Below are 18,804 nucleotides of genomic sequence, written 5' to 3' on the forward strand. Positions count from 1 at the left end.
TGTCTGTGGAGCTGCTTTTTATAATCCAATGTATACACTTAAACCCCACTACTCATCTCTGAATTACTGAGCTACTTATTCTATACATTTGTAAGTGCACTATTTCCTGACATATTTTTATTCATTCAGTTTGTTTGACCATTACCGGCAAATAAGGTATTTGCCTTATTTGCAGCTTAGTCACTTCTCATTTACAGTATGAGTCAGGTGAGGAGCAATTACACTAATCTCCTCCAAATAGACACAGGAAACCACATCATTGAGACACTTTTTAAACAATGATGGGAGTAGATTTCCATTTCCTCAAAATAATAACCATTTTAGCTATAACCATGCAAACTATTATCTCCACTGAGAAGGCTTTGTTTTGTCCGAATACGCGAAAACTTCTGAAATTACCATGAAACTTGGTGGGAGGAAACCTTAAGGGTCAGGGAAGAGCTCATTAAAATTTGGATCAGGGGAGGGTCAAGGATTTGATGAATAGATTTTGACTGATATTTATGAGCGTGGGCAATTTAGAGCAGATCCAAATAAAAATCCGTAACTAGGGAATTTATATGTAATATGCATTCTACTGAGTGACGTTCAAGTTATATCAAGTAAATATATCCTCATGAATGTGTTTAACTATAGGACTATAAGGCCAGAAGAGTCAGGAAACAGGGGAAATTTGTTTTCCAAACACCGACCACGTCAACCTTGCAATCTTGTTGTGACAATATGTTTTTCTCTGAACTCAGTTATTAACATAATTTCCTGCTCTTAGAAATTAGGAAGACAAATGCACTTTTGGCACAAGCGTTTTACGTAGTGTGACAATTAATTAATAAAACCGAACTCAAGTTATTTATTTAGAGAAGAGACAAAGTAAATGTGTTAATTTACAAAATGTCTTTGCTTGGTATTATTTTTAATTAGTTATCTGCCCCCCCCAAAAAACAACAACTCTACTTTACAACTTGCACACACTCATGCTGGCATTAACGACTGACCCCAGGGGGAACACTTACACCCTAACAGACATGTTAGGTTGAATAGCTTTCAAGCTGGCCCTGAAGCATCACATCTGATGTTTCTGATTTCCCTGGTGAGCAGTTAACTACACGTGTCAATACAATGTTTACTGTTAAGGTCAGGAAGTCAGAGGAGGTCAAACAACTCTGTGTTCTTTTGGATCACAGGTTGAGATAACAGCTTTTCTTTGACTTTGAGTAATTCCATTGCATGAAAGAAATACAGGCACAGAAAAATCCCTTTGCCGTTTTAACAGTCAGGTCTTCTCACCTCTGAGATGTTGGACACAGTCTCCACCTGAACCTCAGTGGAGCTGAGGATCTCAGGGGAAGTGGTGTCCAGGATCTCCACGGCGATGGAGAGCAGAAGACGGGCTCTAAAGGAAACCCCTTCTCCAAGTCCCTCATTCAGGTCCTGGTGCTCGTCCATCAGAGTATACTGACGAGTGGAGCCGTACATGTTGACCCAGGCCGGGCCCATGATGGGCAGGAACCCTGGAGACGGCAAACGGAAAAGAAGGAGATGATGTGATATTCTACAATATATTTGAAATTTGTCTTACCTACACCATCCAACACTTCCACTCCCACCCAGACAACAGATAAAAAGCCAGGCAGCAGAAAAATCATTTATATATTTGCTGATGGCAATCACAATCCTTCCTCTGGGGGTTTTGAGTCAATATTTTTATCCAGAGGATTTAAAACTGGCCCCCAAATCTTATCTTTTCTTACAAAACACAGAGCGGAAGTAATTTCTTTCATCCACATTTTAACAGCAAAGTTTTCATTCTTAAATCAATTGTTCTGATTGAACTATTGAGACTTATCCTAATCTCTTGTTATAAAACACTTTGCAAAGATCATAATTAAATCCAAAATCTCAGGCATTTCCATGACTGTGTTATCTTTACATTACATACTTTCTGAAGGTTTTACTTAAAAACGGCACGAAATAAAACTAGGCTTCTCATGGAAAAATGATCAGAAACACAAATGTGATATAAATAAATTCCTCTCAATGATTCATGCGGTTTGGTTTAATTTATGCAAATGTATTTATTGACTAGAAGTCGATTTGAATGTCATCCAATAAATTCATACAGCCATTAGCCAAAGGTCAGTGGCTTGATTCACAATTTAGCTCTGCTAATTACTAGATACAGTAAAATATTAACTAGTTAAGTCCTGACTAATTTATGTACCTGACAGCTACTCAATGTTAGTAAGACAAAGTGCTGACATGTGTGTTTGTTTCACTCACCTTTATCGCCATCATTCGATATCTTGCGCAGGTCAATAAAATGGGTTCCTATGGCAACGTCGTTGACCTTATCCGAGTCTCGAATCTGGACCTTCAGGCGTTTGCAGAGTGGAGGGAAGAGTTCAGTAAAGACGACCTGCTCATTCCAGATCGGTTCATAACTGCTCTTCTGGACAGACGTTTTCCCCTGGAGAAACATGGAGGGAAAGCACTGAACTCAAAGTGCTCACAGAGCACCAGGTTTACAACTGCTTGAACTAGCAGAGAATAGAGGAGAGCAGGATGTGGAGGGAATTACTTTCTGCCCAGCAAACTGCACTTGAACGTAAGGGTCCACCAGATCTCTGTTCTCTCCTATGAAGGCCTTTTTCACATTCGCCATTATGTTGGTGTTCATTTTAGGGAGTCCCTCTGCACGGTAGATTTTCACATAAAACCTCGCCCACTGCCTCCCTGCTGGGATGCCCTCTGGGAGCAGGAGGTTTCTGGAAGACAAACAACAGCAAGACTGTGGGTTTATTGATTATGTTTATTGTATATTATAATATTGATTTCATAACTGATACACGGTCTTTTTCCAAATGAATCCAATTTGATCATCAACAGCTCATTACCCCTCTACGTCGTCTTCATCAGTCTCGTTGGCCTTGTGTGGGGTCTTGATGTTGTCGCCCTTTCCAACCACAGCGATGTCACACTTTACATATCCTTTACATCCAGCTGTGATGTCATCAGGGTCAGACAGGATGGCCCACTTGTGGTAGAACTGGTGTTCTGGGATAGATGTCAATAAATACCCCCCCAAAAAACAAAAGAAATTCTGTTGTCAGTTTACAACAAACTAAAATCAAACTTTAATATCAATGTGAAAACATACAAGACAAATCACACATGCCCACACATGCTATCAGCAGTCATTATCATCAGAGCTACAGTTTGTACCAGGCTGAAAGTAAACAGTCCCAACATCCATCTTAAATGTTCCCACCAAGGTCCCACTCCGGAGGAGGTTTTTGGAGTGAATCACCTAATTAGACAGAATTGAGGATAAAGTATTAGCACAAGGCTCCAACTCTGGATCATTGTATTGAAGCACATCATCATAAATCATCATAAATCATTCATAAACCTGTGAGTGCAGCTGGCTATTTACATAATGGTAAACAAGGGGCTGCATGATATCTTTAACAATACATTTAACATAAGTGACCCTCTGGGAACATCATTTAACTTAGTTAATGCAATAACCAGCAATATCTTTTTATGGGTTTACGTCCCAAAGGACTGTGATATCTACTCTTCCCCGTTTTACTAGGTATTAAAGTTAATATTGATTTCAGCTATATTTCTGCAGCAAACTGCTCTGCAATAGAACCTAAACCAGCACAGTACTCACTGAGAGCTTGATGATCTTGTCAAACATGACATCAGGAGGGACGTGGAAGTCAAAGACAAAATACTGCAGAAGACAGAGAAAAAATGTTTGACTATTAAAATGTTTTCACTTATTCTTCCATGAGAAAACACACACACTTCATTTGGTTTGGTTCTGGGAGTAAAATGTGCCAAAACAAATGTTTCTGGATAAACTTGAGGTTCAGAAAACAACCAATGCAGAGTTCACCTGAGGATCTGATGCAACAAACCAAAATGTGATCTTAAACATCCAAACCTATCAGCCTCACAGGAGATCTGCTGCCTTTTGTAGGGCAGTGAGAGTTTTTTTTGATGATCTGCAGAAAAGGTCAACATGTGAAGACCCGAACAGAGAAGTGAAGTTTTAAAAACACATATTTTAACTCCAGGCCCTCCAGGTTTCAATCCTTTAGAAGTGGAGATGAGAGACTTTAAAATAAATGACTAGTTCACACGTCCGCATCAAAGTCTTTTCATGCCTTTGCAGTAGTTAATGTTTCATAATGCAGCTTCTGTGCACCTCGGTCAGGACAGAACTACGGGCTAGAAGTGAGCTCCATGGACACTGCATGGACTCCTGGCACCAAAAGATCAGTTTGCACTATATCTTTGTTCAGCATGTGTTACTGCATGTGCTATTTAACATATGAACGCAACTCCCCTTCAACATGATGTAGAGTCATTATGGTACGAGAAAATTAACAAAAAATAAACTTAAGATCATGATTTGTGACTCAATAATCTAGGAGTAGGAGCAAAAACATGTGACCAGTAAAATCCTTCATTTGACTGGGTCTTTGAATATTGCAATACAAATTTTTAACAACTGTAAATCGAAATGAAAACTGAAACAGAGTCATGTGAAAAAAGGTGGTGAAGGGAGGGCCTCACTTGTGCTTTTGTAGGAATCTTATATTTTAAAAACCCGACCATAACCTCACGAATTCTTAGCCACATGTATGAAGCCACTGCACCAAAACCTTGTCCCCCAAAACCAAATAAAAATAAGTGAAATGAGATCATACTTCTGAGGCACTGAACACACTGCTGTGTCTCAGTTCGAGGACGGAGAGCTTGAAGAATGATTATCTCAATCACTCTGGTTTCCAGGTTTCCCGGTCCGCGGGGGACTTTCAAACAAACAGAACAAATCGATGGGAGACAAACCTTCACTGTCCCAGCAGGACACAGAGCTGAGGCTGTGAGTTCTGCGTGATTCTCACTACCATTTACTAACAAGAGCGATTCCTCTGCTGTCCAGGAACGCGTCAGTTTCCATTATTTAAAAATGGCATTAGTTAATGTAACGAGAGAAACACAATACGAAGAAAAGTGATGCCGAAATTCAGAGGTAGCAAAGGAAGCTAGTTGTTATTGCATGAATTATTAATTCTTCACTTTCTTGCAGAGTGGATTTCCTCACCTCGTTGTAGTATGGGCAGTTGGTGGACTCCTTCATGGATGTGTACTTCTTGTCGTCTCCAATCTCCACACACACCACAGGGTCCATGTTGAGGCCGATCAGCTGCCGGGCCTCGATCACCGTGATGCTGATCTGATGGGAGAGATCAACACATTCGGTCCAAAACAAACCGACTTTCCTCCAACAGTGAGTCAGCCAGCGGCAAACTTTTAATCACTAATCATTTACCCTGTTCAGTTCAACAACTCAGAGTCAAACGATTCAAATTGATCTTTCACAGACTCTAAGGATGCTGATTCCAGGTAGTGAGGGCTTTTCCCCCGATTTCCCTATTTCAGCCTGTGATTTTACTCTGACTCTGAGAAAGTTTTCAGATTAAAGCAAAATCCCACAGGTTTAATTAGTCTTTTTGATGATTAATAGGAACAGAGAGAAACAAGAACAAGCGAGGATGAGTCTGCAACTTACAATTACAAAAAGTCTCCACTTGACTGGTTTATAAGTGTATGGATGTTTTTAAGTTAAATAGGCCATGAAAATAGGCCAAGAGCGCAGGCACAGGAGGATGTTCCACTGGGCCCACTATTATTCTTTTCCTTCTTCTCACTGATGTTGTTGTAAATAAACTGCTCTGATTGTAAGGAAGGACAAAGGCTTGTGTACTTATCTATAGATGTGACACATATTTGGAAATAATCCTGCAGTTAAACAGCAACTTGTCATTTTACACTTTTGTTTTTGTGCAGATTAAACAAACGAGTTTAAATGTTACTAGTCACATTTACATGGACACCAATATTCTGATATTACTCCAATTAAGACAATAGTCTTGTTAAAAAACAATTGACATCTAACAATTCTGTAAATTTGATGGTAGAGCCCCGAGAAAATTATCTTAGCTTATTTTAGCATAAAGGCTGACAGCAGGGGGGAATGGGCCAGCTTGTCTGTTACAAGTTGAGATACTCTATCTCATTAATCCATATACAAATGTAAAATTATAAAATGGGGTCTTCTGGGGTTATGAGCTGCATATGTGACCAAGCAACAGTTTCTCCATCTGCACTGCACTTCTGTGCCACCTTTGCCAAGAAATAGTGAGATTATGAGATCCAGTATGTTAATTAGTAAATTACAGAGGTGCTGGGTGGAGGATTATTTGAAGTTAAAAAAAAAAAAGAGCTGGCTAGCTGTTTCCTTCAGCCTCCAGTCTTTATGATAATCTATGCTCATCACCTCCAGGCTCCAGCTCCGGGCTTCAGACAAAAATGGAAGAGGAGCATCAATCTTCTCTCGGCAAAATGGAGAATAAGATAATTAAACATTATCTCAATGATACCTCTATCTGGCTGTGCTTAAAATGTCTGTATTTTTTTTCTTACAAAGAAACTACACTTCGCCTTCTACCCTTTCCTTATATTATACCTGTGATACATCATAACCACCAATATATCAAACCCCCAAAAACATGCATATATGTGCATATATACAGGCACAAAGGAATACAAAGGGTTTATGCAATCCCAGACAAAGACCAGGAAACAGAGACACACGCACACACCTGATAATCCACTGGTCGTCCAGAGCCCGGTTCCATCTTTATATCTGGCTTTGACCTGAAGAAAAACTAAATTAATGATTTTTCTACAGTTCACTGACAGATAACGAGGACACTGAGTGAGCACAGGGGCACAAGCTCCGTGTTAGGTCTGAATCTTGAGCTATGAAAGCTGTAATCTTTCCATCTTCTCAAAGGGAAAAAGTTTAAATGAATACATTTATGTCAAATGGAAGCACTGTGCTGTCTGCTTCGTGTTGTGCGGTGGCATAAGCAGTTTCATATTTGCAAAAGCAGGTGCGTCAGTGTATGCATACACATCATACCTCTTATTTGAGACGTTGGTGGTGACGGCGGTGACGGAGGCCAGGGAGATGGTGTCTGGGTCAAGTGTTCCAGCAAGACGGATCGCCTTCCTGTCCAGGTCATCCATTTCCAGGACTGCCGGCTCATCTGGACAAGTCAAATCAAGTTGTTCCCCAACAGACTCTTGATATGTTTTATAAAAGCTCGAGAAACAGGTTTCTGTATGTATTTTCCCTATTTTCCCTAAAGCTAACTTGCAAAATAAAAAAACAAAAGTGAATCAACAAAATAATCAAATGATATATTTCAGGTTGAATGTGTCTTGTGTTGAATGTGGTTTTACCTCCTCTCTTGTGATCGTCTTTAGAGCTTTTCATCTTGCCGAGCTTCATGGCTGAGAAAACCCCCTTCCCTGCTCTGGTGCCGGAGAACGTGACAGCAGATAAGAGAGGAGGAGGAGGAGGAGAAGAGAGGAAGAGGAATTGATAACATGAAAATTAACTTGTGTCTGATTCACCTTTGATCCATCTTCAGATGAATCAACTCCAAACATGTGTCTCATCGAGTTCACTCTCCATCGATAAGATCAGACAGTCGGAGGAGAGTGATTAACATTAACAAGTGCTGAACTTCACTTCAGTGAAAACTCCACTGCCCACATGGGGACATAATCAACATGCAACCCAACACCACATGTAATGTCCATATATCACAGACATCTTTGTGGCCTGGCTAGACATTTAATTCCAGGGGATTTAATCCCCACCCCCCTTATCACCACCAATTCTCCAGACTCTCAGTCAGAAGAGTATCCGGTGTCTCCACATCGACATCATCTGGATCACATATCACCACAACGACAAAGAGCTTGTGATATCAGCGGCGGGACGACAAATGAGGGGCCTTAATAATTGAAAATGAGTGTGGCCGTCCAATTTGCTGCGGATACATGTCAGGAAATTAATGAAAGGTTTTCCTTTTGTTTTCCTCGAGCGATCCTTCAGAGTCGAGTTCAGTTTCTGCTTTGATCAGTCCAACTTTATTCCAGAGGCTACAGTCAAACTTCATTTCATGGAATATGGAGGAGGGGATGGTTTTACAGAAATCTATGACAACTTCATAGGTTCACGGGTGAGTGCCGAGCATGACTTAAAAGTAAAAGCCTGGAGGCCAGAGAACGGGAATAAAAGTCAAGAGGGGACTAAGGAATCACTCATCAGTGAAGAGGTGAAAAGCTTTTCCAGTCAAATCAAATCTAGGCCATGTAAACTTATATACTGGTACGTTTACAACTGATGGGCAAGAAAACTGCGGAAAAGTGAGTGGATCATTCAATTCTTTAATTAATAGAAAGTTGATTGGCAACAATTTGGATACCAAAATAATTTAGGTAATTTATAAAGCAAAAAAAATCAAACTAATTGTTACTCAAATGTGAGCCTTTGCTGCTTGTTTGTTTTATATGATAAAACATTGAATATTTGTTTTGTTAATATATCAATTTGAAACACCACCTTTGACTGTGGTGGACATTTCCTCCATTTCTACATGACTACATGAAAAATTGTATCAGTAGGAAAAAAAAAAGAATCAATAGCCCTGGTTACTGCAACAGCAAAATGAGATGGTCCAGTAATCCAACCCATTGTCTCCTTGTAATTTCCCAACAAGGCATCAAATCAAACTCACACATGTGTAAAATGTGTTTTTCATACATACCACATGAAAGACTCAATTCCACAGAGTTGTCAGATCAATATAAATCTGCCCATATAGCGTCTTCGTATTTTGAACTGTATTTCCACATTCCTCCCCCGTCAAGTGTAGCAACAAACCAACCAGGCAGATTACAGCTGGTGCAGGTGAGTGGATGATAAAGGAGAGAGGAGGGAAGGGAGAGAGAGAAAGAGGTGGAGGTAGATGGTTGGAGATACACAGAGAGGAGGAGGAAGAGGAGACAGATGGAGTGGGTGGGGCTCTATACACCACCACCAAAAAACTTGAGATTTTAAGAGTTTAAAAGAGACTGATGTGAACTTTCTATAATGTTGTGCTTGAATATTGTTGGATAACTAAGAGGAAACATCAATATCTTACCCTGGGGCCGCAATCCTGAATCCCAAATGACCCCTGACGGCTGTGTGAGAATGTGACTGATATACAAGAACGTATAGCATGTGCAGAAAAACACAATTCAAATGCAGTCCATTTAACTTTTGCAGTTCAAATGACTGAGTTTAGAAAATGATTCATATAGATGCCACCTCAAGAGGTAAAGTCTGGATAAGTATAAGTAACTAAAACTATTTGGTCATTGTGAAAGGAAACCAGCGTTTACTGACACTGGACTTCAATCTATCTATTATCTATACTGCTTACCATTTATTGGCCTCTCGCCCACTGTTGCACAGACCAACATACAAAGATAAACAACCATTCACGCCTACAATCAATTTAGAGAATCCAATTAACCCAAAGCCAGTCTGCATCTCTTTGGATGGTGAAAGGAACCTGGAGTAACTGGAGAAAACCCACACAGATATCAGGAGAACATGCAAACTCCTCACTAAAAGCCCCCTGGCCAAACAGAGATTGGAACCAATAACCTTCTTACTGTGAGGCGACAGTACAAACCACTTTACCACCATGCCGGCAACTACACTCAACTTTCCTTCTTTAAAGCTTTTGAGGCACATGTGACACAACATCACACATCTTCAGCCCTCCAGTCGTCTGAGACAGATCAGGTTACTTGTCAGGAAACATGTCACTGATACTGTGATTAGTGTGAAGAAGACAGGCAACACACCTCGGAAACATAGATCAGCAGTTGGAGTAGACATGCACAGATATCCTGTGTGCACAAGCAGTCATTAATAACCAGAAGAAAAGAGCGACACTGGAAAATTCTAGGAAACAAACTGAGCTGCTAAATATTTCACATACTTTCTGTCTCCTTTTCTTTCCCTTTGCAGATGAACACAAGGACAAACATCAGATACAAACCTCCCGCCAGGATTTCGAAATCAGCTTAACCTCGCAGATGTCAGTTAAAAGGAAAAGATGGTTCACATGTCGTCTCCAATTACAGAAATAGGGCAAATTCACAATGTACCAGAGGTAAATCACAGAAAATGTAAAAAAAAACAACAACAAAAAAAAAACCAGACAGAAGAGGCTGTTTCTCAAGAAATTAGATTAAGAAATACGATCACTCTTGTATGTAGAGCACAACTATTGCATATCTTTGCAGCACAGAGAAAAGGAACTGTATTGTGTGTCTGTGGGTGATTGTGAGAGAATCAATAATACATGAATAAACTGCTAAATTACATTGCAACGAAGATGAATGAGGTCATTCATCAACATGAATGGAGTTCATTCATCTTCGAAGCAGATTTATTTCCAGGGTTATTCGTTGGATCCTGGCAGCTTGATTTCCATCTCCTCCATAAAACAGGGATTTGAAAACGGTCTTAGTTTTTATCAGCTGTAAAGCAACTAGTGATGTTTTCTTCCTTTACTTATTTGCATGTGATGTCTTCATGTTGAACTCTCGACCACTGTAAAAAAAAAAAAAACTCCCATCCCCCATTGAGATCAAAATAAATAAATAAATAAAGGGAAGATTCAATAATTCATTGACATATACTGTACGTTCTGCTCTAAGGGCTCTGGAGAATGGGGCTGGATGAGATACAGTATACTGCACACACCTGCTCTCTCTCTCTCTCTCCATCTCTCTCCCTCTCTGACACATGGGTTGGATGCACTTGTTCCGGTGCTCCCAGGATCCCCTGAACTGGAGCCAGACAAAGATCAGCTCTACCTGATAACACAGTTAGGGACCGAAAAGCAAACCCAGAGCTCTCCATCCAAAAACCTTATTGAGCGCTCTGCAGTCCTCTATCTGTCTGTCTCTCCTACACAAAACTCAATTTCTTTCTGTCTTCTTCTCCAACTTTCCACTTTGACTGTCGAAGATGAAACAGAACGTCAGTATTATTTATCTCTGCGATATGAAAGTCTTTTCGTGTGCTTTTGTGTCGCCACTGAACTCAGTATTTGACATTCTTTGCTTGTGATCTATCGAGTGTTCCCTCACAATGTAGCCTCATTAGCTTCACATAGTTAGAAGCTTATGCAAGTTTAATGCCCCCTCACAAAAGTGCTTTGAACTATTCATGTTCTGCATACAGCAAACAAAAATTGTTTTTTTTTCCTTTGGGACATATCACGCATTTATTTATGTGTGTGTGTGTGTGTGTGTGTGTGTGTGTGTGTGTGTGTGTGTGTGTGTGTGTGTGTGTGTGTGTGTGTGTGTGTGCATTTATCCAGCATATAGAATAAATCTACTTCCACAATATTAAAGAAAAGAACTATGGAGGAGAAAATGAACAAGAGGGAAGGATAGTGAGAATGTACATGACACAACAACCAGGTATGACGATACATCACTTAATATTTGATATCCACTCCAAGTAGCACTCTTGCATTTTTTACTCTGTTATTGCATCAACCAGACCGGGACAGAAAAAGTCTCAGGGATTCCAAGGACGTTCCCTTTTATGTATTATTTCAAGTAATTGCCACAAAGGAAAACCGCTTATTTTTACAACTCCTATCTGGTTCAAGCACGCAGGTGATACAAGAAATTGGTATTTACCCCAAGAGGCACGTTTCCAATAAGTGATACTGACAAAGTGTTCACATTAGACACCATTCTATCTCATAAGGTGAGAACAAGAACCACGACAAACCACAAAGTAACAAAACTGCAGAGCGAACGCACAGAGCTGTCCCTGGAGACAACACATCTACACGAGAACAAAATGATTCTGAGACAAGTGCTTCACTCTAGTATCGGTCTCAGCAGAAGGAAACAAGCAGAATAGCTGAAAAGAAAAACATGTAGCCTTCAGATTATATAAAACTAAGCTTAAAGAATGGAAAGTGACTCGCAAGACTTTATAGATAAATTACAATTGCTGCCAAAGTTGTACGCCTCGGCCAACCAGTCAAGTAGCATTTTACATCCACTTCTTTCCGGACTAACATGTTTAGTGAAGCCTTCGGGCTCATTTATGCTCAATGTTAGAGATGTCCGTACTTTGCGTTAATTTCTTCGTATTTGTGCTCATCCCCTGAAAGCTTATGGATACAGATGAAATAAGACAAAACAGAGCAGTACTACTAGAAATCTACGGGGGCAGAATAGCCAACAGATCAATTGGACGATCGTAGGTCAGGAGTAAGAATTTCAACAATGTCAACGCTAACTGAGGGAAAACTTTGCGAGTTGTTTAGAAACTACAAAAACTAAATCTACATGATGTTATACTTCTCCCAGGCACATGGACAAACAGTCACTTTGGCCATTTTCTCAACATTGTCACGACCTCCTTTGTTGTTCTCAGAAACACGTGACTGTGCACTGCCCTCTAGTGGAGGTATTGCTTTACAATCATGCCAACATAAAGGACATATGGAGGTATGTGGGCTTTGACGGGTACATCGTTTGAAACAGGCAGATTTATAGCCAGATTTAGATTTATTATTTGTGTAAGGCTGCATAAATTAGCCTTCAGAAGGAATTTAATGAAATTCAGTGTATTCTATCATAGTACGTGAATGGATTTTTGAATTTTGTAAAGTTACAGTGAATTTGACCTTTTACCATCAAATTCTAACTATCCTTGAGTAGTAGTGTTTGTGCCAGATGTGATCAAATTCCCTCTCGGAATTCCTCACATATCATGTTCCTAAAACGTTAGATGACCTCTGACCACCAAAATCAAATCAGTTCTTTGAATTCAAGTGAACCTTAATCCCTCTCAGGGTTCTTGTGAAAAAAAAAAACTCAAGAAAATCCCTTCTTTACAGGGTTCTTGAGATATTGTATTCTGGAGAATGGGAAAGGTGGACAGGTGGACAGGTGGACATATGGATGTACGTGGACAATCTGGAAATCTACTGCCTCCGGCTTTGGCTGCCACTGGCACAGAGGCATAAAAATTAAACTCTGAAGATACATATTTTTTTCATTTTATGGCCCTTATCTCTGAGCTCCAAACGGAATCTGTGAAGCCTTAACTTTTATTGCTGTGTGTCAGCAATGTCCCGATTCACTGATCTCAAGATTTTTTATCTGCTGACAGGGATTGTAAATTTGAAAGATGACAGTTTGCTACAGTGCACAATAATTGTGTATTACAATGCACCAGGAGACAGCTTGTGATTCTGTTTGACATCAATAATAAAGCAGCACCTAAGTGTATATAGCTTATAGAGTTCAAGGTTAGAAACACAGTCTTATCTTTCAGGTATAAAAACCTCTCTCAAAGGTCCTGTACAGCAATAACAGTGTTTTAACTCTAATTAAATTAATGAATCCCTGTTCATGACAGGCTCGTCCACTGTGTACCATTTACTCACTGTGCAGATACTGTCCTGCTCTTTATTGGATTTTTAGGTTTAGGTTTGCACTCCAGAAACCATAGCCACCCGAGATAGCATTATATTTCAAACACGTTGGTTTGTCCTGATCAGCAATTTTCTGATCTCTTTTAACATTAAAGGAACAATAAGTATTTTATTTTTACAAAAAGTTTACCCAAACAGTGGGTATCAGGGATTGGTTGTTTTGGCACATGTACAGCTCATTCAGGTGTCATTCTGGCTGCTGATTGGTGGCCTGAACATATGACTGCCTTCCCTGCACTTACTGCACACGGTCAAAAGAGCGACCGCCACATGAGAGCACATTCACTAAGAAATATTAGCATTACTCGTTCTGGAAAGTCTAATCAGGCAACATAATACCCGTGTTGATAAGGCATTTACCAACCTCTGCAAATAAAAGCAATAGGAACAAAATGAAATCTAAGATCAACATCGATACGGTCAATGCATGGCATGGTTTCATTATTAGCTGATATCTCTTGTTGTTGTTTCCACAGGGAGTCAGTGCCGCAGTGAGCAGACACACTGAGATGAAGATGAAAGACTACACAACACAATATGTAACTCCAGAGCTGTCCGTGAAAACACTGCAGTTTACTCCGACGGACAATGAATCACAGAATCAGTAAATTATGCTGCAAAAGAAAGTGCTTAAGCTGAATAGTCTCCTTAGAGTAATTTGACAATTTGCAAGTTAATCATGCATATTGTAATTGTTTGAATAAACATAATGACTGTTTACTGTGTTTCACTGGGGCTATGTCGATTAATGTACGCGTTGCTTCAGTAGGAATAGATCGTGTCTTGTTAGCCTCTGCACCAGTGTGACAATCAGATCTGTGGACTCCCTTTTCATCCCAGTTTTTTGTCCGCAGATGAAATGACAACTGGAGCCTTAGATCCATTCTCTTCATGACCGACACATGGGCTTCTCCACATGCAGATCTCCTTCACTCGCAGTAAAACCACTCAGGAGGTGATTAATTCATTAGGAATTACAAAATCCCTGCAAAGCATTGTGGTGTCGCAGATAGCACAAAATATTGTATGTGCTCTGCCATAAATCATTGTGCAGTACAGGGAGGGAGGGAGGGGGGGAGGGAGAGGTGGTAGCAGTGGGATGGTGAAGTTCAACTTTAATTTCACTCAATTAAGTGGACGAGGAGGAACCGATACGCCCCAACAAGCCACCTACACTCCACCGTAGTCATACTGTGCTGTTATAATTAAATTGGATGCCCACCGAAAACAGCCGTGTGCACAGACTCTTCTGTAAGCAGCACACATGACCTTTAGGCTTCAGCTGACACAACAGAAATAGACAAAAAAGGCGGTGGAGCTAAGTAGAGCCAAGTAGACACGGTTCTCCTGTTTGTTCTTCCCCTCTGTGCTCATGTGTAAACTCAGAACAATGTGTATTATTAATGAAGCAGTTTGAGTTTGCTGCTTCTGAAGTGTTTTAGAAAGAAGTTTAAAGACTTCCAGCCCCTGATGACGACATTTTTGAAGGTCTATGATTATATTGCTAAGTGACAGGGACTTTAGGCATACATTAGATATTTCTATTTTGACAGCATGGCTGTGAATAGCAATGTTCCCACACAATTCTTTCTTTCCCGAGACCGATGCCTGGACTTTGCTTAACCGTCAAAAAAACGTTGCAATCTGATACCAGTGGATTCAAAAAAGAACAACTTATATAACATAGTCTAACTGTTATATAACTGGAAGTGATGAGAACCATAGAATTTGACAGTCATAACTAAAACGAATACAAATACATATAGAACATAGCTTTAAATAGCCGTTAATATGCAGTCACAGTTAAATAAAAGATTTTTACGTAGTACCATTCTTTAAAACTAAAGTCTTGCATATGTACAAGTCGACATTCTACTTGTAGGTATTCCTTGATATCTACTTGACACATTCTGGCAAGCTCTGGCTAAAGCTACTCGAAATCACTTCCTTTAGTAAAGTAAAAGGCAATGGAAACTGCAAATCACATTCTCCTCTTCCTCATCTTCCCGAGAGGAAAAAGAAAGTCATGCCAGGTTATTATCTCCTGTAAATTCATGCCTCATTACCGGAGGACAATGACCGAAAGCATCAGAATTCCGGTGGTAATGAAAAATGGTTAGTGTTTCATTCTGGAAACCTCTCAAGCAGAGATAAACTGAGCTGCTGGTAATTTCAGGAAATAAAAGGTTTGGATGAAAAGTGGCAAGGCCAATAAGAATCCTTCCAGCGGCCTGTCAGTCTGGCTAACACCGACCGGTGAGAGGTGGATTAGAGCTGGATTTGCTGGCTTAGAGCTCATTTGTCCCCCCCCGCCTTAGACAAAAGCCCTACGGTTTTCCTTACAAAGTCTGACTGACACCTCAGTGCTACCACGGCAACTAGACGAGAGATGCCCTCATCATGCAGCAAGGACAGAGACTCATTCACCTGGAAAAGGATGATTAGAAAAATTAACAATCTAATCTGTTGCACCTTGAATACACCGTTTCAACCAGCTTTTACAGTAATTCTTTGACGGCAATACTTTCTTTTTCTTTGTCGACCAAACCCGAATACTGTGTGTGTTATATAACACCAGAGGGATGTTCTAAAACTTGAGTGAGTCAACTTTTTGATTTCCTCCGGCAGCTTTGAGTCTCTTATCAGCAGGCCCTGAACAGCTTCATGCCGTATAAGACGGAGAAATTTGGCTTTCAGAGTCGACTAGCAAAAAGAAAAACATGAACACAACACAGCCGCGCACACACAGAGTTATTCACTCTGCTATTCAACATGCAGTGTAATGATGGGTTTAGGGCTCTGGCCATGCAGATAGTCTCAGTGGAAATCGATACAACCCACAGATTATTTCACACACTATTCAACAAAAGCACCACAAGCAACCACAGAGAAAGAGCAAGTGCCAGCGCAGAGAGGAGGAAGAGAGCATCCTGCAGGGCAGACAGTCTCACAGTATTAATACTAAATCTATAACCTAGTTTAGCCTGGGCCTGCTCGTCTATTTTCGTGAACTACCAATTTTATTAATACTCTCTATACTGTGCGAATCACAACATGCAACCTTAGTCACAATGATTTTCATTTTCCTCATTTAAAAGCTGATTAAGCTCAAGTGAAAAGAGGCTTTCATCCACACGGTGTCCATGAGATGTGTTGGGAACTGGAGCTCAATTCACTGCATTATTGTCTCTTTCGCAGTTGCCATGACGTGAATGAGGAAAATGAGAATCAGCTCAGCTCAAACACGTGGTCATTTCTGTTCTCCTGTTCAGCATAACTCATATCTGCCTTTTGAGAAAATTATGAGAACAAATAGAAATTTAGATCTAAGGCTCGCCATTCTCCAAACGAGAATTTCATTACATTTTTGCGCCAATATTGGACCACCATCATAGACTCATAGATTCAAATGTTTATATGCCGTGAGCTCTGTGCACTGTGATGATCGCATCCTGTACGGGCGATGAATTTGCAAGTCAATATCAGCTCTTCTCTGTGCTGTTCTATGCATCACATTATCGTCTGGCAAGTGGGTTTATTGTTGGGTCTGTGCTTTCCCCTTTATAACAATAACAGATGTTACATCAGCATGACGCCTCACCAATGTACAAATGTTGGATCCATCTGTCAACCTCCACCTCGTCAAGTTGTTTTCTCACCCATTTACTCTTGATGACGTCTTAAAAACGGAATTTTTCAATCATAATAGCATAAAATTAATGTAAACCAGCAAATGAAAAGCATTTCGCAGCCTGATTCACTGTACTGTAATTAAACCATGTTATCATGGAGGTTATATCCGTGTTTGACTCACTTTCTGAAGGTCGGTATGGATCCCTGTAAGGTCCGACCAGGGGACGTCCCTGACCCGTGGCTCCGTCCGGAGAGCAAGCTGTCGGTTTCAAATGTAAACATCCCATCCCGGTCGTCAGGCACATCCAGGAACTCCCCGTCGCTCCACATTCCCACTGTGCCATCCATCGCCTGGTATCTGATCTCTATAGTAACGCTGGTCTGAAATGAAGAGGAAGGAACAGCTTTAGTTGATATTATCAGTCGACAACAAACCTTCACTTTCGTAGGTGCCACAAGTAACGTTCCTGACGCTAATTTAAAAGGCTTGTTTGTTCGGATGACAGTGTTATCAGTGTCAGTATCTACAATCCTTCAACTAACAAATCTATGACCTGGTTTAATAAAGCTTTAGCAGCTCTGGTATTCTACAAATATATTCATTACAATTGCCTGTTCATATTCAGTTTCATTCACTTGTCATATTTTAAATATTGTCTTCTTTTTACCAAACCACAAGTCTGTTGAAAGGCCTCAACAACTATTTGATGGATTGGCATTCACTTTTAAACAGGAGTTTATGGAGCGTAGAAAATGATCTAGATTGATTTATGTGATTTGCAAAACTTTTCCTCTGGTGCCACGATGACTTTGACCTTGTGGTTCTTAGATGGATTTTCATTCAAATTCGGTGCAGTCACGTTTCCCTCAGGATAACTTGCAGTTCTTACATTTTCATGTAGCGCCATCTGCAGGGAAAAATCGATAATTCAAAGTAACTTGATTAATTAATTACTTATTTGTTTTATGATCAAATTCTTGCCGAACCAATGAAACTCCCATCGACCTCAGCAATGTTTAGCGCTGATTAGGAAATGCAAACAACGTTGTGAGGATGCTAGCGTTTAAGTCCAAGCACCATTGCGAATGGTGGACCGTATCTATATAGCGCTAGTGCCTCACGTTACAAGTCACCAATTCACACACACGTTTATACAGCTCTACTCAATGCTCTTCTTATTACACACCATGCACATGTCATCAGTTGCAATTCGGTTTAGTATCTTGCCCAAAGGCATTTCGGCACTTGGACTAGAGGAGCCTACTTTCTGGTTAATGGACATCTCAGTCCAGTATCACTACAGCGGCTACAGACTCACTTAAAGTGCTATATGAAAAAACTGTCCCATTTATCATTAATATGCTATAAAAAGACATCATGGAACATTACTGTGCTTTACTGTGAATATTCACATTTTTATATTTATTATTTATTTTAGTTTTTTACCTTTTAATTATAGTATAACTCTGCACTTGCTGCCAAACCAAACTTGTGCTGAAAGACTCCAGTGAATTTACAGACCAGCCAACACCCTCAGGCTTGTGTGGCACGTCTACACCAGTCCACTTAATTGTGTTTGGAAAACTCTCAATATGCACAACAAACTTTAACAGGCCTGTTTATCATCCCCTCTGCCTGGTATTTGCTTGGGGACTTTGGATTGACAGTAACTGTTTGTTAAATGTGGGCCAGAGACATTGGTGA

At 40.2% G+C, this 18,804-nt stretch overlaps 1 protein-coding gene across 9 annotated transcripts in view; it reads right to left on the bottom strand.

Annotated features, from left to right (window-relative positions):
- Nucleotides 1-18,804, bottom strand: part of otofa (otoferlin a) — a 65,905-nt gene that overhangs the window by 16,852 nt on the left and 30,249 nt on the right. For all 9 annotated transcript variants that reach the window (XM_035144755.2, XM_035144758.2, XM_035144756.2 and 6 more), the window contains exons 5-15: nucleotides 17,281-17,480; nucleotides 7,327-7,400; nucleotides 7,004-7,130; nucleotides 6,681-6,735; nucleotides 5,120-5,251; nucleotides 3,677-3,739; nucleotides 3,223-3,307; nucleotides 2,895-3,054; nucleotides 2,579-2,765; nucleotides 2,281-2,467; nucleotides 1,288-1,511 (exon numbers count right to left, since the gene is read on the bottom strand). In XM_035144755.2, coding sequence (XP_035000646.1) covers nucleotides 1,288-1,511; nucleotides 2,281-2,467; nucleotides 2,579-2,765; nucleotides 2,895-3,054; nucleotides 3,223-3,307; nucleotides 3,677-3,739; nucleotides 5,120-5,251; nucleotides 6,681-6,735; nucleotides 7,004-7,130; nucleotides 7,327-7,400; nucleotides 17,281-17,480 — 1,494 coding nt within the window. The remainder of the gene's footprint in view (nucleotides 1-1,287; nucleotides 1,512-2,280; nucleotides 2,468-2,578; nucleotides 2,766-2,894; nucleotides 3,055-3,222; nucleotides 3,308-3,676; nucleotides 3,740-5,119; nucleotides 5,252-6,680; nucleotides 6,736-7,003; nucleotides 7,131-7,326; nucleotides 7,401-17,280; nucleotides 17,481-18,804) is intronic.

This window comes from Hippoglossus stenolepis, chromosome 20 (assembly GCF_022539355.2).
Source record: "Hippoglossus stenolepis isolate QCI-W04-F060 chromosome 20, HSTE1.2, whole genome shotgun sequence".
Lineage (NCBI taxonomy): Eukaryota > Metazoa > Chordata > Actinopteri > Pleuronectiformes > Pleuronectidae > Hippoglossus > Hippoglossus stenolepis.